At 59.9% G+C, this 22,754-nt stretch overlaps 1 protein-coding gene across 8 annotated transcripts in view; it reads right to left on the bottom strand.

Annotated features, from left to right (window-relative positions):
• Nucleotides 1-455: 455 nt before the first annotated feature.
• Nucleotides 456-22,754, bottom strand: part of Syt7 (synaptotagmin 7) — a 60,968-nt gene continuing 38,669 nt past the window's right edge. For 5 of the 8 annotated variants that reach the window (XM_047516784.1, XM_047516785.1, XM_047516788.1 and 2 more), the window contains 7 exons: nt 21,837-21,959; nt 16,934-17,069; nt 12,883-13,153; nt 9,601-9,770; nt 9,103-9,217; nt 8,374-8,573; nt 456-5,459 (listed from right to left, as the gene is read on the bottom strand). In XM_047516784.1, coding sequence (XP_047372740.1) covers nt 5,355-5,459; nt 8,374-8,573; nt 9,103-9,217; nt 9,601-9,770; nt 12,883-13,153; nt 16,934-17,069; nt 21,837-21,959 — 1,120 coding nt within the window. In that variant the 3' untranslated portion in view covers nt 456-5,354. The remainder of the gene's footprint in view (nt 5,460-8,373; nt 8,574-9,102; nt 9,218-9,600; nt 9,771-12,882; nt 13,154-16,933; nt 17,070-21,836; nt 21,960-22,754) is intronic. The other 3 variants (XM_047516790.1, XM_047516791.1, XM_047516786.1) reach the window with 2 other exon arrangements.

Below are 22,754 nucleotides of genomic sequence, written 5' to 3'. Positions count from 1 at the left end.
GTTTATGCGAGGGATTCAGGGGACGAGGCCAAAGGCATCTGGCAGTCAGAGCAGGAAGGCAGGCTGTGGGACCTGCGAGGAGAAAAGAAGTGGCAGGAACAGGTGCAGGTGGTAAGTGACTTGCCCACCAACGTGTGTGTGGACTCCCAATCAGTGCTCACTCCACACCACTCCAGGGCTGCTCTGGCCTTGATTGGCAGTCAGCTCTAGCCTGTCGCCACCCACCCCACGCCGGCCACTGCCCCCAAGCCTTCAGACAAGGGAGCTTCCTGGCCAGCAGAGCGGTGCACAGATGAGGGGTGGGGAGGATCATTTCCCTGGCACCCCCACACCCAGGGGCTTGGGAAAGGGGGAAGAACAGGGTACCTGGGAGTCAGGGCTCCTGCCTCTGATGCCACCAGCCAGCTTTCTCAGCCATTTGTCCCAAAGCTTCCTCAAGACACTGTTGTTCTGAAGATGGACATTTATTAGCACACCCAGGCGTGCTACATAGAACATGTGTTCAGACAGGGATCTTGCCCAGGGGGGCGCACAATCTAAACAAGACACAACACACACACACATACACACATGTGCACATACATGCACACACACATGCAGGGACAGAGACAGGGGGAGTGCAGTGTCTTCACGAGAAACACGTTCAGGGGAGCCACGGGCTGCGGTCCTTCTGGCTGTCTTTGTTGGGGAGGGAGAGGTGTGTAGGACATGGCCTTCCCAGAAGCAGCGGTGGACAAGGAGGGACTTGCAGGAGAAAGAAAACACTGGAGAGCAGCGGTTCCAGGTACAGAGAGGGGCGGGCAGCTAGCTCAGGGCAGCATGGACGAAGACGGATCCGATGAAGTGAAGGCGGTGCTTGTACATGTACCAAAGAAGTGGAAGGCGAGGACAGACAGTCCAGGGAAGAGGCCCTGAGCCGTGGCTGGGGCTGAGCCGACTCTGCCATTGGCTGTTTTCAGAGCGCCTCAACAGAGGCTCCTTCCTCCAAGGGAGTGCCCCCGAGGCTACTTACCTGACCCCAGGGCTCCCTCCAGAAACAGAGATCTGAAGCCAAAAGGAGAAACCACTTTCCTTTCTTTCTTCTTCTTTTTTTTTTTTTTTTTGTGGTGCTGGAGGTGGAACACAAGGCCTCTGGTGCTAGGCAATCTCTCTACACCTGAGCTGCACCCCCAGCCCACAACCACCTTTAAAAATGAACATTAAAACGAGGGCCTAGGAAATTGAGGGGGCAGAAAGGGAGAAGATGGGCAGCTTTGTTGGTGAGGGTACCTTAGTGCAACTCAAGGAGACAGCTGCCAGACCCAGGTGCTGGGGAGCAGGAAATGTGTGGCCCCCTTCGCCCCGGAGTAGGGTGGGGGCTAGCAGGTGGGCAGGTGACCAAAGATGCCAGCATTCCTTTTGTCCTATGTCTGAAACAGATGTAACGCCTCCCTCCTGAAGTGCCCTGAGATCTAGCGGGCCTGCTGCCCCTGGGCGGCGTGGGGAGGCGGGGTTATTGCTTCTTTGTGGACAGAGGACTCTAAGGGCAGAGGGAGGAAGCGTACAAGGCCACACAGGCTGGAGCCAGATGGGACCTAGCTTCCCAGGCTCCTAGGCTGGGACTTGCCATGGGCTTTTGGGTTGGAGAGATTTTTCTAATCCTAAAAAATTAAACTAGAGAAAATGGTGGAGAGAAGCCACAGGTCTAGCCAACAGACCCAGAGCTCTCCTGTCCTTTACCCCACAGGAACCAGGAAGGGGATACTGGCCCAAAACCACAGCAGCTCCTTAGGTGGTAGTGGAAGGTGAAGGGTCCTCCTTTGGTTTTCTAACCTACCTTGGAGGGTAGCAAGCATCCCCTGGGAACCAAGGGAAGGGATGTCCAGTGGGGTGGAGATCCAAGGGGCCCCCTAAGGCCTCCAGGAGACTCCACTCCCAATAAGCCTCCCACCTGAGATGGGAGGGAGCTGCCCCTGCTTTCTAGGCAGCAGGTGGGATCATAGCCTGGATCTGAGGATGGGCCGGAAGCTCAGAAAGGGCCAGGTCACCAGTGAAGTCCCAGAAGTGATGAGCTGAGTGAGGGGAGACTCAGCCCCAGGCTCCCCATCCCCTCACCCAGCTGCTTCTCCCTGGTGAGGGAGCGGGCTGGGACCCACAGAGGAAAGAGCCAAGGCCCTGCTTTTTCACGATCCTTTATTAATCAGAACAGGCCTTGCCACAAAAAGCAGGGCCGGTTCCCACAAAAATATGATTTTGCAAAGAGGAAATCTTGCTGGCTTAGAGGGTGCATGTGGTGGAAAATTTTTGTATTTTTTTCCTTTTTTTTTTTTTTTTTTTTTTTCTTCTCCAGTTTTTTCTTCATTTCTCTTTGCTGCAAAATTTTTTTGTGGTACTGGGTTTTTGTTTTATTTTTTATAAAACACTTGCGCTCAAGGACTCAAACACAATACAAACAGGGCCACCAATCCCCACCCCTGGGGCCCCAGCTGGGCTGGGCATCCCCCGTGGCTATTTTTGTGGCTGTTTTCCTTTGTCCCTTTCCTGGCCTCTGGTGCCTGAAGGCAGGTCCTGGGGCAGGTGGAATTTGTACAGCAATTATGCAGAAGAGATGGTCACAAGAAAGGATACCGGAACAAAGTAACAACTAAGTCGAGGGTGCCCACAAAAGTGGTAGATGACACTCATGGGGGGGCTGGAACACAGTGAAGAGACAGATGGCCCTGGTGGCCTCGCTGTCCCTGGAGGCTCTCTGGGGGAAGGGCAGGTGGGCCTTGCTCTCAGGCTGCGGCAATAATACTTTGCTCCCGGGTAGCACCTTCAGAGTCCTCCTGCTTGGACCCCCAGGTCAGGTGATGGCCTCACAACCTCCCCTATGAGGTAGGTGAAGTATTATTACCATCATTTTACAGAAAGGGAAACTGAGGCCCAGGGAGTGTGGGTGACTTGCCCAAGATCCTGGGACGGTGGCAGGGCTCCGGAGCCCTCCCCCGCCCTCAAGTTCCCCCATTCCTTGCTCGCTGATCGCCCTAGACTGTCCCGTCCCCACGCCAGATCACCTGCGGCCTCTCGTGCCAGCCCACCTGGCCCTCAGACCACCACCTGCAGCCCCCCGCCTGCATCCAGGAGCGAGCTCCTGCGGCGCCGGTGTGCTGGGGAATCCAGGCGGGGCATCTGCGTGCCAGGAGGGGGTCTGACCAGGCAGACTCTGCGGGAGGCTCCCTGCATGTGATTGGCTAAGAGTTCCGTGGGCGGGGCTCGGAGGGGGATGCAGCAGCTTCACCGCCTCGGTGGGAACTGGGTCCCGAGGGCTCGCAGGCAGGCCAGGGGGCCTGGGGTGGGGCTCGTGGACTCGCCGCCTCCCGCCGGTCGTGGGGGCGTTGCATCGGAAACCCAAGCGGATCCGAGGGAGGGATGGAGACTTGCGAGTTCCCTCGGCCTCTCAAGACTTCTGCCTTCCTACTTCCACAAGGCCTCCGGGGTCCCCTGGGGACCGCTCCCCAGGCCACCCCATTTAAAGCAAAGCTACGCTATAGAAACATTTGGGTTTACAAAGAATGTGGGTGACTATTTGCTTTACATAATTAGCATTCTTCACTCTACAGAACGGTTCACCTACTACGGATGATATTCCTCCAGATCCCAGGGACAGGTGGGGGGCAGGCAGACGGGTGGGGCGGGGGGGACCGCGGTGCGAAATTCAACTGAAGAGCATTTTAATATGGGCAAAAGGTGACCTGACAATGGCATAGAAGGAAGGCTCAAGGGAAAGCCCGCTAAAGGAAACTGGTTCCCGAACGACTATGCTTTCGCTGTGCTCTGGATGTGGGGACCCTGTGCGGGCTCCCCTCGGGGTGGCAGGCCCATTCCGGGTAGAATGTGGTGCAAAAGCGCGACCACAGATGTGGTGTTCTCGCGCCACCTGGCGGTGTGTTCTGGGAATGTTCGGCCCAGGCACGTGGAACCCCTGGATTTGAGACTTGTCACCAGCTGGGTCTTGTATCAGTACCAGGCCCAGTGTAGGGATGACAGGACTTAAGCAGGGATCATCCTGAAGTCTGCTGTCTCCAAGGAGAAGCCAGTTCTAGTCTCAGCAGTAGCTGGGGAGGAGAAACCACAGCTTCTTTGTGTGGGGCCACCTCAGAGTTCCTAGAATGGTCCCTGCTTTCTCTGCCTGCCCGGTGGTGGGAGGGGCAGAAGGAGCTGTTCTGGAGGCCCAGGGAGGGGTGGGGAGAGTGAGAAGACAGGTGATGGAAGATCAGAAACCACGCAGAGGAGAGGGAAGGAAAGGGAAGGTGTCTGCCTACCAGTGGGGTGAGGGGTGGGGAGTGAGGAATGGGGCGGGGTCTGCACAGGCGGAGAGAGGGGAGGAAGGGCCGGGAAGCTGGAGAGCATGGAGCATAGTGCCAACTCGGCTGGAACCCGAGATCTGGAAGGAGGGGGAGTCAGGGAAGAGCTAGTGGGGGCTGGGGACCCCTGAGCAGGAGGGGAGCAGGTGCGTCCTGTGAAAGCTGTGCACACAGAGGTGCCTCGGAGTTGTCAGCACATGTCCAAGAGATGAAGTCACTGGGGGAGGAGCTCCTGGGGGACTCTGAGCAGAGGGGGGCCCTGAGGGGCAGGGCGAGGACAGGGGGATGGCCCTGTCCCTCGTCCCACCTCTACTGGCCCTGACCCCAGCCTGGACCTCTCCAGGCCTCCAGCCCCACCCTGCCTTCACGAAGCCTTGCTTTCCCACAGTCCATAGCACTGCTGGCCCCAGGGGGACAGGGAGCAAGTGCCCCCTCTCTCTCTCACACACACACACAGACACACACACACAGTGGACACAACACAAGTGCACAGGGCCCGGGCTCCAGGACCCGGGAGCGGGCTATGTACTGTCCTCAGCATTCAGGGCCCAGGCGGCACCTGAAACTGCCCTGGACGGCCTGTCTCGGCTAGGCCAGGGCCAAACGCCCCGGTCTCCCCGCTCGGGCCCACAACCACGGCTGCAGAAGGGGCGGCTTCTCTCCACTCCAGGCACTGCCTTAAAGAAAACGGGGGGCCATGCCCACCTGGCGGGCCTCTGGAGGGATCTGCCCGTCTGCCCGGCTGGCTTTCGAGCTCTCCCCCACTTCTTTAGTATCAGCAAGTCAGGAAGGAAAGGGGCAAAGCAGGAAAATGGCTCCCAGAGCCCCACCCTGAGCTGGACCGATGCGGGTGGGGCTGGTACTTCCTAGAATGGGGCCCAGCTGAGTCCTGGGACCCCTCCCTGGCTGAGCCCTCAGGGCCCTCCCCTCACCCGTGGCGGCAGAGGGGCAGGCCTGGCATTGTGCATAAAGTGGTGAGGCCATGATGGGGACCTGGGCCTCGGCCCCCTGGGCCTCCCTCGGCCCCACTCAGGCCTTTAGCTGGTGCCACTGGGCCACAGGCTGGCGGGGTCGGGCAATCATGTCCTTCCAGTGTTTCACCTCCCCTGGCCCGCTCTTCCAGGACAGGTAGATCTGGGGAGAGAGGGAGGAAGATGCATTAGGGCCGTCTCCGGCTCTGCCCCTGCCCCGCTGATAGTGACTCCCAAGCCCACAGAGGACGTTCTTGGTGATGCCGCCCCACCCCCGCAGGAGCCTGGGCCTGCCTGGCCCTTTGAAATTAGCCTGTGACCTATTTGGCAAAGGCAGCTGTGGAGGCAGTTTGTGTCCATGGCCTTCCCTGCCCTACTGTGGGACGCTGTCTAGCTCACCGTGGTGGCAGGCGCTCCCACCTCCCGGGTACTTACACGCCAGGCACTAAGCTAGGACTGTTTATCAGTAGATGGCCGCGTCCTTACGGCTGGGAGCAAGGCATAATTACCTTCCTAGTCCACAGACACAGATTTAAAAGGGTGCAGAGGTGTTTAACACGGGTCTTTGGGGCCCTAGACTACTGGCCCCGTCCTGCCCCATCCTGCTTGGCCCTGTATTAGGGCCTTCCCAGCCTAGTGGGGCTGTGTGCACAGATCTCCAGAACCCCCCAGGGTGGACCTAGCTGACCACAGCCTGGAGAGGGGGCCAGAGTGTGGGAAGAGGAGTGGGTGCTATAGTACACCTGGCCAGTACCCCCCAAGGGTGTTAAGGTCACAGACAATACAGGAGACTGAGAAACTGTCAGAGGAGACGGGGACATGACAACCCAGTGCCAGGTGACACCCTAAATTGGATCCTAGAATAGAGAGAGGATATTGATGGAAAAACTGGTGAAATACAAAGTCTGAACTTTAGTTCCTAGTAAAAGCCTCAGGCTGTGACAAATGTACCATCTTCACGTGACAGACAGACTACTGAGGAGTCAAGGTGAGGCGGACGTGGGGACTATCAGTACTACCTTCTCTATAAACCTAAAATTATCCAAATAAAAAGTATTTTAATGGAAAAAAATAAAAAGCAGGGCATGCTGGGGCACGCCTGTAAATGCCAGCGACTCGGGAGGCTGAGGCAGGAGGATCAAAAGTTTGAGGCCAACCTGGGCAACTTAGCAAGACTGTATTGCACAATAAAATAAAAAGGATTGGGGATGTAGCTCAGTGGTAGAGCCCCCTTGGGTTCAGTCTCCAGTACTGGGGAGGGAGGGAGGGAGAGAGAGAGAGAGAAGAAGGAAGAGGAGGAGGAAGAGGAGGAGAAGGAATAATGGTGGAGGGGAGGGGAGAGATTAAAAAAAAAAAAAAGAGGAGGCAAACTCCAGCTCTGCCATGTAGGTTAGAGAGGCCCCCCTCGGCCTCCGGCTTGGTATGGCGAGTGTTGTGGCTCAGGGGGCACGAGGTATACTTGCACATAGCGAACTTTCTCCGTATGGGTCTGTCTCTGCAGCTGGCTGGCTGTCCACTCCCATAGGGTCACAGAGCCTTAGGGCCACTCTGGGAAAGGTCCTCATTTGCAACCTGAGTCCAGTTGTGCTGGACTGATACAAGGGCTGAGCAGGGTCTGGGACTCAGAGGGGTGCCTAACCTCCCCAGGCCAGAGCAAAAACAGATCTGCCTCCGCCTCGGTTCAGGGTCAGAAGGTAGGTCTGTTGCGAAAGGACCTATCCGTGCTGTCTAAGGAACACGCAATTCCCAGAGGAGAAGCTTCGGAAGAACCTAGACACAGAGGGTTTCCAAGGCCCGTGGCCTGAGCTGGGCACGGGAGACTCAGCAGGCTCTGCCCAGAAAACACGTTCTCCCTGGAATAGGGGTGGCGGGTCCTGTGACAAGCTGGCTGGTCATGCTCATGGCAGGCAGGGCCAGCTGTCCTCTGTGAGGCCAGACTGCCTCCCTCACTCCCAGTAGCACAGCCGTGTTCCCCGTTCCTAGCAGAGGGACGCCCCCAGCTCAGTCCCCGCCCCTGCAGGTGCCCAGAACATTCTTCCCTGTGTTTCCCAGACAACGCGATGGCCTAGGCAGTCTGTTTCGCCCTCGCTCACTCTGCCTGTCCTTGTCATTGGCTCCTCCATTGGCTCCTGGGCAAACTGCACAAGCCCAAAGATAACCTTTATCCTAACAGTAGCACAGGCGTGCTCTAAGGCCTATGCCAAGCACCTGGCCTGTGTCACCTCATTCAATTCTCCCAGCCCACTGTGTGGTTAGGATCGTCCCCACTCGTTTTCAGAGGAGAAAACGAGGCTTAGAGAGGGGACAGCTGTTAAAGGTGAAGCTGCAGAGCTGGGGGTGTAGCATCTACCTGTGGGAAGCCCTGGGTTTGAGCCCCAAAGAGAAACAAGAGGTGAGGCTGGGAACTGGACTCAGGTAGGCCGACTCCGGAGGCCGCCCGTCCACACTGAGCCATATACGAACCCAAGAACAGACATTTCAAAGTAGAAAAATGGAAGGGTCTACGTCACAGAGTCACGTCCTAGAAAAACTCAAGGCTGGGAATGGACGTGTAGGTGAACAGGTGAGAAGAGAAGGTCACCTTCGGTAAGGAGGACCTCTACATATCTTGGGCAATCTTCTCTCACCCTGGAAAGTTCTGTAGCCCCATCTTATACACTGAAGCTCGGAGAGACCAGGTGGTGTGCTCAAGGTCACCCAGCTCTCAGTGGGCAGGTCAGGTGGGACCTGCAGTAGGTCCTTGGAGTCTGGTGGTTGCACTTGACACTGACCCTTCAGAGAAATCCAGGGCCTGAGGATCCTGTCCAGAAAATCCTGGTTTTGTGAACCAAGGCACTTTCCCCTCTCACGTCCCTCTTCCCCTTCCCTTCCAGTGGTCTGTCCTGAGCTGAGCGTGCCCTCAGAGGATGCCCGGGGAGGGACCTTCATCAAGGTCTCGCCTGTGCCCTCATTTTTCAGATAAAGAAATGACCCGCGACAGGAAGACACTGACCTGTCGTCTCTCTTGGTGTCCAGTCCTGTACTCACCCACCCCTGCCACCTCCTTGGAGGAACAGGCCCCCGCAGCCTGACCCTACCTTGCCTATGACGTCGTTGCGGCTGAGCTTGTCCTTGTCCATGACGGTGATGACGATGGTGGTCTCCCTCAGCTTCTCCGTGGGGATGTCGAAGGCAAAGGACTCGTTGAAGATGGGGTTCAGGTTCCTCTTCATTGTCACCGTCTTCTTCTTCTCCACCCGCTTGTCCTTGTACATCAGCCACACCTTCACGTAGGGGTCTGGGGAGGAGGGGAGGGGTTAGAGGGATGGCGCGGGGGGACCGCCTGGGATCCTTGCCCCCTTCCGGCCGTGGAAGCCAAGGTGGCAGGGCTGGCTGTGCGCTTTCCCCAGAGGGCGGGGAAAGGCCCAAGGAAGGACCGGAAAGATCTGGGGAAGGTCTGATGGAAGGGTCAGAGGGGACCTCGGCCATCAGTACCTGGAGCCACCTGCTAGCATCAGTGAGGAAACCAAGCCCCAGAGAGGCCAGCTGCCCAAGGTCAGAGACAAGTGGCATCAGCACTTGAACGCAGGTCTCCTCAGTGCAGTGACAGTCCCTTTCTTCCCGATTCCATGAAGGACAGGGTCCAAGATGTTGCTGTCCCATAGGATCACCCACAGGGGGTCCCCAACATCTCTAGGGTAGAGGACCCGAAATGCAGGTGCGGGGATCGGGGACGAGGGCCACAGTACGGACCCTGCCCTCTGCATCCAGAGTGACCCCCGCCAGCGCCTCCCCTGGCCTGCCCGCTGCCTCCAAGAGCCCCGCACCTGAGGTGCCCCCGATGTCCATGGCTTTGAGGTTCCGGGCTTTGATGATGTTCACGATGATGGAGTTGGCAGAGGGGTTGTAGCAGAGGGACAGGAGCAGCTCCCCTCGGCTCCCCTGGGAGGGACCGCGTCAGGGATGAGACAGGGCCACAGGGAGGGGCGTGGGGCTCCCCTCCCGACTGCCTCCGGGGCCCCTCTGGCCTGGCCTGGTGCCTACCCTTCCCTTCTGTCTGTCATTGCGGTCGCACTGTATCCCCGCCTCTGGAAGCTCTGCACCCCCACCCAAGGACCCCCACTTCCTGAACAGAGCCCCAAGTTCTTTTCCACAGCTCAGGCGAGTCACTCAAGTGCCCAGGGCCAGTGCTCGGACCACTGGTGGGAGGTGCCTCCTTGGGCACCTGACCCCTCTCATTCCTAAGGCCGCTAGGGGACAAGGAGGATCTGCTGGCCCTGACAGGGCAGCCCCCTCCGGCCAGAGGCCCACAGGTGAGGCCTTACACTCCCATCGCTGCATGGCTTCAGATCCTTCCAGAAGGTCTGCATCTGGGTCAGGTCCACCTTGTTGAGGGGGATGGACACCTCCCCGATGGGGTCATTGCGGCTGAAACGGTCGTAGTCCAGGACTTGGAGGTAGAGGACCCTCTGTACCACCTTCTCATAGGGAAAACCTGGGGGACAGACATGTGAGGTGAAGAAGGGCACAGTGGGGTCACCCAGGGCCCAGGAGGGAGACTCCATGGCGGGGAGACTGGCCCCGTGGCCTCCTGCTACCCTGACACCCAGGACAGCAGGTGACACCTGGCTGCAGTCAGGGCTTCCCGAAGTGCTAGGAGGAACTGCCACTGTCCATACGAACCTCTAATGGTTTTCCTTGGTTGGACTGTCTTGTTCATTTCACAGATGAGGAAACTGAGGCTCGAATGGCTTAAATTACCTGCCAAAGTCTCATGGCTTATAAAGGGCAGAATTGGGGTCATCCATTCGTTCACCAGGTGTCTATCCCAGTGAGGGGCATCTCTGAGCTGCCACGGCCCATCATCCTGAGGCAAGTCTGGACAAGTGGCTCTGTTGGAGGTGGACCAGGCTGCCAGCAAGTCCCTTGGGGGGACTGAGGTCGGGGGCGGAGAAGTAGGGATGGACTGGCGCCCTGGGACTCCTCCTTCCCCTTCCAAGGTGGCCTGTCCTTCCGTTCTTCCTGAGCAGATCCTGCAGCCCACCCCTCCTCCACGCCACCTCCCTGGTCCAGCCACCAGCGGGCACCTCCTGCCTAGACAGCCGCAAGAGTCTCCAGATTGCCCTCCCCACTTCCACGCTTCCTCCTGGTCCATTCTCAAGGCAGTGGCCAGAGTGAGCTTTTAAAAATAGCAGCGCATCCTGGCCCTCTCCTGCTAGAGCCTTTCAATGGTTCCCGGTGCACTTAGAATAAAAGCTAGGCACCCTGCCTTGGCACGGTCCTGCCACAACCTGGCAGCCCCTGCCCGTCTCCTGACCACTCAACGACGACAGGCCGCAGCCTCCTTCCTGGTCTCTTTGTGCCTCTGCCCGGCTCAGGCTGGCCCCCACCGGCAGCAGCTGCGGCGGGGGGGGGGGTGCCCCGCGAAACCGGGCACCCTGCTTTGGCGACAAGCACCGCGAAAGGAGGTTTATTCCTCCGTTTCCTTAAGGACTATCTGACTTGCACGTGGGGCTATAGGATTTCCAGAAAGGCATTCCTGTCATCACCCACCAGACCCCAGCGTCTAACACTGTTCCTGGCACGTAGTAGGCACTCGATAAATATTTGTTAAGAGAATAAATAATTGAACAAACGAATGAGTGCCAGGGAAAGAAGTGGTCTGATGGAGCAGCAGGAGCCGAGGCTGCAGGGAGGGAGGGTGGGGTGGAGAAGGGGAGAAGGAGCCAGGGCAGGTCAGGAGGCATTGTCCCCTGGGAGACTTAGAGAGGTGGGGCTGGCTCTGGGGGTGGAAGGGGCACAGGCCACCTGGAGGCCTCGGGGGGCTGAGATCCTGGATGAGGGGTGAGCAGGGAGGAGAGGGTCTCTAATGCCCCAGCCCGACCGGTGGAGAAGCTGAAGGCAAGAGCTCTGGAGGGTTCCAGCACCTTCACCCAGAAGCAAGAGAAGCATAAAAGAAGCCCCTGACAGGAGCAGGGAAGAGGAAATCCTCCAAAATCATATGGGGTCCCTTTCTTCCTGTTAAGGAGGACTGGGTCTTGCTTCTCTTGGAGGCCCTAAGGGATCTTGCTCAGGTGCCCCTTGGCATCTATTCAGGTGGAATGCATGTGGACAGCGTTCCGGGAACACTGGCAGCCCCAAGAGGTCTGTGCACCTGAGTCAGCTGACTTCAACGCCAGAGGAGGCAGGCTCCTATCTGGCGAACTCCTACTCTTCCATCAGGACCCACCTCGAATGGCCCCTCTTTGGGGAAATTTCCTTCAGCACCACCAAGGGAAGCCTCCACTGGGGTCCTGCAGCAGCTGTCATGCTGTGTGAGGTTCAAGTACCAACCCATCTACGTCCTCCATTAGAGCAGTAATGTTGAGGGCCATAAGGGGGCCTCGTTCTTTTCTGAACTCCCAGTTCCTAGCTGGGAACTGATGCTGGGTACATGTCTGTGGAAGGGACTGGGCGACTGCGGCTCTGTCCATCATCCTCCCCCCATCAGCTGGCCACGTATACCTCCAGATGGTCAGACCGCTTGCCGGGCCCCCGCACTGAACAGGGAGGAGACCTGGAAACACGTGAGCTCACCCTCACTTACTCAGCGAGGTCATTTTTTGCAGAATCAGAGGGGTGCCGAAAGACACCAATTGGGTAAGAGTCCCTGGGGTGCACACTGCAGGTTCTGGAAATCAGGAGACCAGGCAGTGGAAATCACAGGGGGTTATTCTCACTGGTCAAAACCAGGCTCCTGGGAAAGAATTATGGCCTCTCTAAGCAGGGCCCTGGGATAGAAACTGCTCCTCAGCATGCACCCAGCTTCCGGGTCACATTAATTCCTCAGACCTAAAACATAAAGACAGGCCTTCAGGAGAGGGGAAGGACTTTTGCCTCAGTGGCCTCCTGGAGCCAGAGGACATGGCTCAGCGCCCTTATTCCTGTCCCAGCTTGGGGTAGGGGGCGAGAGTGGGGGTTGGAGACCAACAACAGAATGTGTTTAACAAACTGCTATCAGCATTTTCTGAGTGCAGGGCCCAGTTCTAAGTGCTTTGCAAGAGTTAACAGTTTGTTTAATCCTCACCATTATTATTTCTGTTTTGCAGATGAGGAAACCAGGGTACAGAGACGGTTAGGGAATTGCCCAAGGCCACACAGCTAGTAAGTGGAAGAGCTGGGATTTGAACCCAGACCGCCTGGCCACAGCCTGTGCTCTTAACAATGCACTCCGGTTGCCCCAGGGCACTCCATTGCTGAATGCTGTGGGTGCCTCCTGCCTGTCCGACCCTCCTCAGGATGAGTGCTGTGCCGGTGCTGAAGCCAGGGGCGCCAGCTGCCCGCCTTGGCCTCTGGATGTGCCGCTGGCTCCTCCTGGCTCCTGAGACCTGACCCAGCTACATACAAAACGCGTCAGGTTGACTGGGCCAAGACGTACCCTGGGCGTGTGCAAGCACACTCACGTGCACACGTATCTGTCCGTGTGCCCACACCTGTACCGGCTTGCAGGTTTGTGCACCTGTGTGCCCCCAAGCGTGCCTATGCGCCCGTGCCTGTGCCCAGGGCCACGCGTGTGCGGTGGGGTGGGGCGCGAGGTGACCAGGGTAGGGAGGGCGGCGCCGTCTCACCTTCAAAGAGGAAGGTCTCGTTCCAGTGGGGGTTCAGGTTCTTCCGCTTCACCTTGGTCTCCAGCTTGTGCTTCTTGTCTGGCAGCAGGTAGATCTTGACAAAGGGGTCGCTGGTGCCGCTGAAGTCCTTGGCCGGCAGCTCCTGGGCCTTCATGATCTTCACGGTGAGCGTGGACTCCTGGAAGTTGTAGCCGACGCTGAACTGGATGCGGCCCAGGTTCTCTCGGCTGCAGCCCTCGTGGGCCTCGTCCTCCTCCGAGCCCGGGGACAGCTGGGGGTGGGCAAGAGGCAGCAGGTTGGGGAGAGTCCTGCTGCCCAGGACCCCCTGAAACCCAGCAGGGTTGCGAGGCCTCTCTGCACTGGAGGCGGGTCCAGCTACCACGAGCTGCCCTTTCCCGATGGCCACGTGCGGGGCCGGCTGGAGGCGTGGCCCATCAGCACTCAGGGCTGGAGGAAGATGTTCAGGCCAGCAAGCAAGTGCCTTGGCCAAGGTCTCCTGGGGAGGGAGGGAGGGAGGCAGAGCCGGAAACGGCCCCCTCTTCTGAACCCCGATCTGCGGGTGGACACGTGTTCTCCCACTTCCTGTCACAGTCCAGGATCATCCTGCCTGCCCACCACAGCTGCCTTCACCTCCCCAGGCCGGGCCGCCCAGCCTTGGTGCATGTGAGGTCCCTGGGTCTCCTCTGTCCCTAGCCCTGTGGGCCCCGCAGACACGTGGCCCAAGCCTGGGCTGCAAGGCAGAGGGGGCGGCTCCAGCTTCAAGAGGTGCCGCCGTGTACCTGATGCAAGCCACTCCCTGGGGTGCTGGGTGATGCAATTCGCAAAACGAGAAAGGCAAGCGTCCCTAGGGTGACGTCTCTGTGAGGCAGAGTCACCAGGGAAATGAGAAACTCAGACCTGCCTGTCCCCGTCCCCAGGGAGTCTGACTGGATCCTGCTGGGGTGGGTCTGGGCATGGATACTGTCTCCAAAGTGCCTCAGATGGCTGGACTGTGTGCCCGGCTCGGGACCCGGGAAGGCACCCAGTCCCTATCTGCTCAGCGCGGAGGGTGAGGCGGGAATCGGGTTCCCATCCTGACATGGAAAAGTCGGCAGCAGTTGGGGGAGGTCTCCCAGTCTAGGGTCAGCGGGGACCCCTGGGCCCTAAGCCCTGCCACCTCCAGCTGCTGGGGTCCAGACCCATCGGACAGTCCGCTGGCCCCCGCATCCCTGTCTCTGCTGATTAGATGGGAGCAGGAGTGGGACCCAGGGTACCACAGGTCAGACAAAGCTCCAGGTGGCTGTCTTCTCTCCCCTGCAGAAACCTTCTCCATGTCCCCCTCTTCCTGGCTACAGTGGTGGCCAGAGGCTCTGACGTGCTTCATGATACAGGTAATATTGATGCAGACAGGGTACACCTACCATGGCAGACGACTCTTATGTCACCTTCTTACTGCCAGGCCAGGCAGTTGTCACCGCTCTCTAGTTGAGGAGACTGGCTCAGAGAGGTTAAGTCACATGTCCAAGATGGCACAGCAGTATGAACCCTCTCTGACTTGAAGGCCTGCTCCTTCCACCAGAGCAGGCTCACACCCCAGGGTGATACGAGACTCCCCCCAACCAGCAAAGCCTTCCCTGTGCCAGGCGAGAAGCATCCAAATCACAACAAATGATGGTCACTAGAGGTACAGGCCAGTCGCCTGCCACCCTGCCCTGTGCCAGGGGCTCCACCCTTACTCCTTACTCCCAGTTTGGGTTTGGAGCACAGAGAGGGTGGGTAACTTGCCTCAAGTCACCTTGACTGAAGGCGAACTGAACCTGCACCCGGGAGGTGCCAGCCGTCCTGAGGACCCTGCACCTGGCTCCGGGTCCTGCCCAGACCTGGAGCTTTTCCCCTGGTTCCAACCGTGGGTGGGGTGCCAAGCGGCCCCTGCTGCCCTCCCTCACAGTGGGAGGCTTGCCCTCGAGGATGACCCCCCACCCAGGCTCTGCTCTCCCTGTGCTCTTTCCATCTGCTCCTCTGCACCCTGAGCTTAGCTTCTGCATCTGCAGAATGGGTACCAGGGGGCAGGACTTGCGTGGCTCCCGGGAGGTTTAAATGAGTCCATGTTCCTTCCACTGTCCTGCTCTGCAGCCTGGTCCCCTGGCCCAGGGACCAAGAGCCTAGGACACTGCATGAGTAGGCAGGGCCACTAGCCTTCCCCTTTCCTTCTGAAGTGGGGGTGGAGTTGTGGGTGACTAGAGCCCCGGTGGCCCCAGCCCCACCTGAGGTCCTGGGTCACTTGGTCTAGGGCAGTCCTGGGCTGGCCAGGGGGGTCTCACTGTGGAAAGAGGCAGTGCCTCTGCACCCGCGCCCAGCCTTCCTCAGCCACAGCCCTGAGCCCCGACAAGCTCTCTCCACGGCACCAGGCCGGCCGCCCCCATCCAGCCCCGGCAGGTGCCGCCCAAGCCCCGCCCCCAGTAGAAGTTAGTCCCTCACAGCACCAGGTCCTGGGCCAGGGCGTGGGCACCTCCGGTGTCTGGGTGGTCCTGACACCCTCTCCCCCGTGCTGGTCAGCTCTGGGTGCCTGACTCCTGTCTTCTGACTCCCGGCCTCTGCAGGTGGGAGTCCGGGCTTATTCGGCCTGCTTATCTTTACCGTCACTGTTAATGCTGAAGACCCGGCTCTGCCATAAGGCTGGGCTATTAGACTCTGCCCTCCACCCCGGGCATCTGCTGACCACAAGAGGGAGGTGGGCCTGCCCTGCCTTCCACCGCCACGCCTGTCAGCCCCTCCCTGGGGCAGCAAGGGGCAGGCAAGCTGGCTGGGAAAGGGCCGTCTCTCCTGGGAACCTGGCTACTGGAAAACATAACCGATTGCGGGGCTGTGAGAGAGGCAGGTGGGGTGGCCAGGGGCGTCCAGGGCAGAGGCTGGCCAGGACCGCCTAGATGGGAGGCAATGCAGGCCAGGCCGTGGGGGCTGTAGGCGAGGGGAGATCTGGGATGGGGAAGATCGGCTGCCCTAACCCGGCTCCGACAGAAAGGTGGACTCTCTGCCAATCTCCGCTGGAAGGCTGCCTCTCACAGGCAGCCTGGGGTCTATAACCCGAACTTGAGAAATGCCAGCCTAGCCAGGGGCAGTGTGGGGGCGTGGCTAGAGCTGGCTGTGACCTAGACGGCAGAAGGGGTGGGGCTGGAGGCTTTGAGGGCCTCAGGAAGGGTGGCACCTGTGGGGCCAGCGTAGCGGGTGAGGGCACTCTGAACTGATGTCAGGACTGGCAGGGGCCAGAGTCCCCCAAGCCCACTTCCCTGTCTCTACGGAGGGAAGGCGACCAAGGAAATGATCTGCCCCGGTTGTGTCCAGCAGGACGGGAGCGGGCACTGGTTCCTGGGACTTCTGAGCTGCCAGAGCTTTAACTGATGCCTGCTGTAAACCCCTGCGGCCGAATTTAGGGGCTCTCTGGAACGTACAGGAGGGACAAGTGGTCTCGCTGCTGCCACCAGGGGGCGCCCTGTGACTCACACCTGGCCTTGGTGAAGCTCTAGGATCTGCATCGCACAGCGCGGAGTGGAGACGCCCCAGCACAGCGGGCCCTCCCAAGAACCAGGACCGGTGGGCTCCGCTCTCCTCTTCTCTCTGAGCCTCCCAGCAATGGGAAGCGGGGGAGGTGGCTGGCGTGGGGGTACGAGATGGCCTCGGCTGGGTGCACCACCCCAGACCTTCCCTCCAGGGATGCCACTCCAAGGCAGGGGACATCTTCTGCCCCAAGGGCCACCCCCCAGCCTTTCCTTCCAGGGACATCAAAACGTGTCCCAGGAGCAGGCTTTCCTAGGCCCCTTCTCAGTCTGGAAGGGGCACCACCGAGGGTCGGCCTTCTTACTTTCACTTGACAGGTGAGGAACCTGAGCCCAGAGAGGTTGTTGGGTGAAAGAGCCGGGAAGAGACCCCAGGCCTTGCTCCCTCAGGTCCCACGGTCACCGCACTGTGCCTGGCTCTCAGGCTGGGTCCCTTGCCCACTCCAGGTCCTCAGATTCCCACGCACACCTGCCTCCCCGCCCAGCCCTTCCGAGGGGCACAGGCGCCCGCTTCTCACCATGAGCATCTCGCTGGTGAGGGAGTTGACGAGGTCCGAGACGGAGGAGCGGGGCTCGGTCCGGCGGTCAGACTCGTCGTGGGGCGTCTGTCCTGGCACTGGGGTTGTGTTCACCGCCTTCCCTCCTGCCGGCAACCTGGGAGAGGGAATCCCTATGAGGGCAGGCCGGAGCTGGGCTGGGCTGGGCGCCATGGGCCTGGACCCGCAGCAGCACCTTCTCGGACCTTCTCCGGAGCCCCTGCCACCTTCTGCAGGCAGGCAGGAGCAGAGCTCTTGTCCATCAGCAGGCCTGGTTTTCCCTAGCCTCGTGCTCAGGGCCCTTCCGCCCTGCAGCCTCTGTCCCAGTGACTCTGCCTTCACTGACCCTGGGGGGCTGTTTGGGGTGGAGATCCCACTCTTTGTGTTCCCCAGAAACCTTCTAGCGCCCAGTCACTGACTTGCATGGTTGGTCTCTGAGCCTGTACCCCTCTGCTGAGGGCTGCTCTGCCCTGTCCCCCCAGCCTGAAAGGCTCACTGGGGAGGCTCCGGGTGGAGGCCAGGTGCCTCTATGCGTCATTACCCTCTGCAAACAGGTCAGTGTCTGTCACCAGGTGCCCCACCTGTTTGCTCAGGCTATTCAGAGTACAGGTGCTCTTCCACCCTCCAGACCAGGTGAGGTCACCACCACTGTCCACACAGCTCTCGGGCAGAATTTCTATCACAAACGAAGCATTCTGTCTGCACTGTCTGAGGCAGTAGCCGCTGGCCACACAAGGCAAGGGGGCATTTGCAATCAGGCCAGTGCGACTGAGCACTGAGGTTCTGATTTTATCCAACGGAAGCGAATTTAGACTGGATGGCACCTACTGGGCAGGACGAGCTGATGCCCCTGTGCTCCCCAGTCCCCACCCTGCCCCTACTGGGACGTCTGCACATCTGAGGAGCCTCTCACCCGGAATCAAAGAAAGACAGGGACCCCCAGGCAACCCTGAGTGCACCCCACTCCATGCCGTTCCCAGGAGGCTCCCGTCTCTGTTCAGTGGCCGGGCCTGGCACCTGGGCTCCATTCAGCTGGGACTTGGGAAGGGTTACTAAAAGCCTGCCCGGGGACCAGGCTGGACTGTCCCATGAGGAGGAAGAGAGGTGGGGGTCGGCAGCGAGGAGGTGATGGGGGACTGGCAGCAGGGGGCTTGGGGCAGGCTAAAGTCGAACAGCTTTCAGAGCAGAGTCACAGACTCAGCCACACAGGCTGGACACAAGCCACAGCCCTCTAGTACAGACCGGCCACCAGCACACAGGCGGCCACGACAGGCACAGATAGACATGCACGGAATATGCCAGGCCCTGGAGGGGAGGGGCCAGGACCCAATAGCAGGGTGTGCACACAGTCACACACGTGCACACAGACACACAGACACACGGAAACACACAAGGCTGGCAGACACCCGGGGGACAGGGAGAGAATGGCATGGGCGTCGGGCAGGTCAACCAGAGCAGCCGTGAGGACACAACAGTGATGGGCACACTTAGATCCCCAGAGGAAACCCATTCAGGGACACCCAGGCATGCCAAGGAGCGCACATGAATTGGGACAGACTGAAACAGAAAGGAGGAGGGAGCAGACACAGAGACACCCCGAAGGTCAGGTGCTGATACACCTGCTGTAAGAACCTGGCCTTGCTGCGACAACACGGAGACCCCCACCCGGCCCTTGACAGGCTGGACACCCCTTCCAGAGGCGCGGACACAGCAGCGCACGCAGCGCGGGGCGCACGTGCGGCCCCCCCCCACGGACACACACACACGCGTGGACATGTGCTCACGCAGACAGGCGCGGGGAGGAAGAGGAGACTGAAATAGCTGGAGAGGTAAAGTCAGGTTAAAAATAGAGCAGGAGAGGAGGAGAGTGCGAGGTTGACTGCTGAAGGTATGAGAAGTCGAGTTATTTTGGCCACGCCACAGCGGCAGCACAGCTGCAAAGCAGCCTGGGAAAGATGGTCAGCGCCACCCAAGCTGTCGGAGGTCACAGGACAGAGAGACAGAGAGACAAAAGGCACAGGGAGAGGCAGAGGGAGAGGCCGAGGGGCCCGTCACTGGCCCAGGGACATCCCTGTGAGGAGCAGATGGGAGGAAGGAGGCAGAGAGAGAAAGAGAGGAAGAGAAGAGAGAGAGAGAGGCCAAGAAAGGTTAGTCAGAGACATGTGGAGAAGGCTGCTGGGTGGACAGGGACAAGGAGGAGCGAGGCGGCCAACAGGAGAGGCAGAGAGGAGGCAGGGGACACACAGGGGCAGAGGAACATGGTGGCTTCGGAGGAGGCGAGCAATGGGGGTGGCCTGGCCCGCCCTGCCCCCACTGGGCGGGGGGCGGGGCCACGTGGAAACCATTTGGATCCCAGGAGCAATGGAGAGGATGGCTGAGCGCATGAGGTGGGTGGGTGGGTGGGTGGTGCAGAATGAGTGAGGCCGGCTGTGCGCCTGGGGCCAGCGGCCACTCCCCTCCCAGGCCCAAGAGGCTTCCAGGTCCTTCCTAGAGGAGCAGGGGTTTGTGGACCCTGGTGTGGGGGCCACCTGGAATTGAAGGGATGGGAGGTAGGGACTGCCCTCCCATCTTCCTGTGGTTGGATGGCCACACTGCCACCTTGTCTGGGACCTACAGAGGCTCCTCCTTCTCATTGGGTCCTGTCTCCTATGAGCCTGTTGCTAGAGGCCAAAGGAGCATGTTCTCCCAAACAAGAGCCATGGGGTCGCTGGGCTGGGCAGGGTGGGGTGGGGGCAGAAGGGCGGACTCTGGGTCTGGAGGGGAAAGCTGAAGAGGGACAGGTGTCCAGCCATACTGCAAGGTCAAGGTTACTGGAGCCCAGAGGATGGGGACCTAAGATGCCCGGCCCCGGCAAGGGTGGCCACGCCAAGCTTTGGGATGGGGAGAGCCTGCTGGGGGAGGCACTTGACTCTGCGGCCCCCCTGTGGTGGCCCACCACTGGGGAAACGCTCCATGGGCCGTGAGAAATGAGTTCCCAGGATGGGTGGGCATGACCAGGTGGGAATGGCAGGTGTCCACTCGGAAAGTCAGGTCGGGTGGGGCGAGAGCCGGTGGCTTCCACCTCCACAGCCCCCTTTCCCAGGAAGGCAGAGGACAAGCTGATGTCATGATCAGAAGGGATGGGTGCGTTAAAATATGGAGTGAGACCTAAGTGGCGAGGAGGTAAAAATAGGCCGCGGGCGACAATGGCGCCTGCCGATCAGCACGGTGGGGGGATCTCGTTTCCAGCCTGCTGCTCCCTCACGCTTCCCACCTCTCCCCAGCCAGAGGCTCAGGTTCTCAGCAGGCTGCCAGAGGGCTCTAGCACCCCTGCGTCCTCTCGTCCGTGACCCTGCCCCTCTCCCGTGGCCCTCTGGCCTGCCTGCAGCCCAGCACTGGGAAGCCCCAGCTCCTGGAGGACCCAGTGGGTTGGGAGTGGCAGGTTCTGCCTCTCCCAGCACCCCAGACGTGGGCCCAAAGCCCGACATCATCGGTGCCACGGAGCCAAAGGACAGTCCCCACTCGCCCCTCCCACTCTCCAGGGGCTTGCGGCCCACCACAGACATGCGACATGGACTCGGTGGGAAGGAGATGAGAGGGCTGGTCTCCAGAAGCCTCGGGAGGGACGGCCAGCCAGCAGTCTCGGGCTATCCACTCTTCCCTGACCCACCGGCCCCTGGCAGCAGCCTGGGCCAGTCCCTTCCTGCCCCTAAAGGCCTCTTAGTAAGCTCAGGGTCACCTGTCCAAACAGTCCCTGTCCAGCTCACAGGATCTGGCAAGTGCTCCGGCCCAAGGCCCATTTCCTCATTAGAAGCTCAGCATGTCTGAGCCAGAGGGCTGCTCCCCAGAGGTCACCCTGCTGGTCCTTGACTTGACAGCTGCAGAAGCTGTCACAGAAAGGGCTGTGACTTGCCCACCATTGTAGAGAGAAGCTCTGGCCGAACCAGCAGTTTGGGCAGGTGTCATGGCTGCTGGGCCTCTGTCCTCCCACAGGATTTTGATCTCAAGGGAAGCAAACCTAACCAAGGTGACGAGCCCTCCTCTCATCCCTGGGACCACAGGTGTGTGATCAGCTCAGCCTAAGGCCAGGTGTGGGGAGGAGGCTGGACCAGGTGCAGGATGGTTCGGACTGGGGGCTGCCTCCTCCACTCTGAGACCTCCCACCTTCCCCCTCCCACGAAGCAGTGCCCACCGCCTCCTGGAGACAGGGGCCCGTAGGAGCCGCTTCCCTGAATTCCTGATGGCCCAGGCTGTGGAGGTGTAAATGCGCAGCCTCTGCAGGCAGCAGCGACCCTGGGGCCCGACAGCCAGGCCTCTTCTTGCGCCAGCAGCTGCCTCAGCTGCTCTTGGCCCCGCACCCCACTCCCTCCTCCTGATACCCGGGCTCAAGGACGGCCCTTCTGGTTCCTTCTGGTTACCAGACCTCTCCCACGCCCCTTGCCCTCCTCACCAGGGCCCCCTTCCGTGGCTGAGCAGCCCAGCAGGGGGGTTGAGGTGGCGGGGATGAGGGAGACCAGGCTGGTCTCACATCCCCTCCGCAGTCCATCAACCACCAGGGAAACGGGGTTTCAGGGTCGGGGGTGGGGCAGAGATGAAAGATGGAGGGGGCAGCAGAGGGGAGCCAAGCAGGGAGATGGGGCAGAGAAGGCTGGGCTTGCTCCCGGCCCGCCCGGGCAAGCATGCTGGGGAGCAGGCTTGATCCAGAATGGTCCCTTCATAGCCTCAGGGACACCACCAAGGTGGCTGTGAGGGGGCACCAGCTGGGGAGGGGGCTCGTCCTCCTGCTCCAGCGTCCACTGAAGGCACCACCGCCTGGTCCAGCAGCCGGGGCCGGTCAAGGCGGGCGGCCTCTCGGTGCCTCCTTCTCTGCCGCCACCGCCGCCGTGGGCCTCGCCCGTGCTCGTACCTCTTGTCCCCCTGAGCGTTCTGGTTCTGCTGGGTTCCTGGGTTTTGCAGGTCAGGGATATTGGCAAAGTCATCCTGTTCCGAAAGCCCTAAGACCAAGGATAGCACCACCATCCGGCCTTCCCTGCCCGGCAGGCAGCCCACCAGCCGGGGCGAGACCAGGAGGCCCCACGGGCAGGGGCAGGGGGGAAGGAGAGACAGAGACAGAGACAAAGAGAGAGAAGAAAAAAGCGTAAGAAACTGCCCTGCAAGGAGGAAAAAACTTCAGTACTGTCAACAGTGGTAGGACAGAGTAGGGAGGCGGGAGGGGGCCCGGAGGGAAGCTGTCCGCAGCCTGGGACCCCACTTGCCTCGGGCCAAGAGCAAGACTGTCGGGGGTGACAGGGGGAAGGGGCTGGACAGAGGGCTGATGAAGATTGTCGGTGGCAGGTCAGTTCCAAGGGAACAAGTAGAGGTAGCTGGGGGTGGAGCTCAGGTCCTGGGACATGGCAGATTTTTAAAGGCAAATGCATCCCTGGCTGACGTTGCTCTGACCACCTGGGTCCCTGGGGGAAGGGGGAGGGGCTGTCACCATTTTGATCTAGGATTGTGCATGCGGGTTCAGGTTCTCAGCGGGCAGCATCTTAGAAACTTGAAATCCAATGAGCACAATACCCTGTGCTCATGGAAGCCCATCACAGACCTCTCTGGGTCATGGTCAACCAGATGTCTTTGAAGCCAGGAGGGGCCTAAGGACACAAAGCCCCAGGTTTCCAGATACATAACCCATCAGAGGAGAATGGAAGTCCCTTCCGGCATGTAGTATACTGGGCACAGCAGACCCTTTCCTGTGTTCCCCTTCTAGAGATCCAGGGAATGCCCGCCAGGGAATGTGGGTCCTGTTTGGGGGCCTTTCACTGGAGAAGCAGTCCAGAAGGCA

Source organism: Sciurus carolinensis, chromosome 11, assembly GCF_902686445.1.
Source record: "Sciurus carolinensis chromosome 11, mSciCar1.2, whole genome shotgun sequence".
NCBI classification, from domain to species: domain Eukaryota; kingdom Metazoa; phylum Chordata; class Mammalia; order Rodentia; family Sciuridae; genus Sciurus; species Sciurus carolinensis.
The sequence above is the reverse complement of the archived record's forward strand: the minus strand, read 5'-3'. Positions and strand labels throughout refer to the sequence as shown.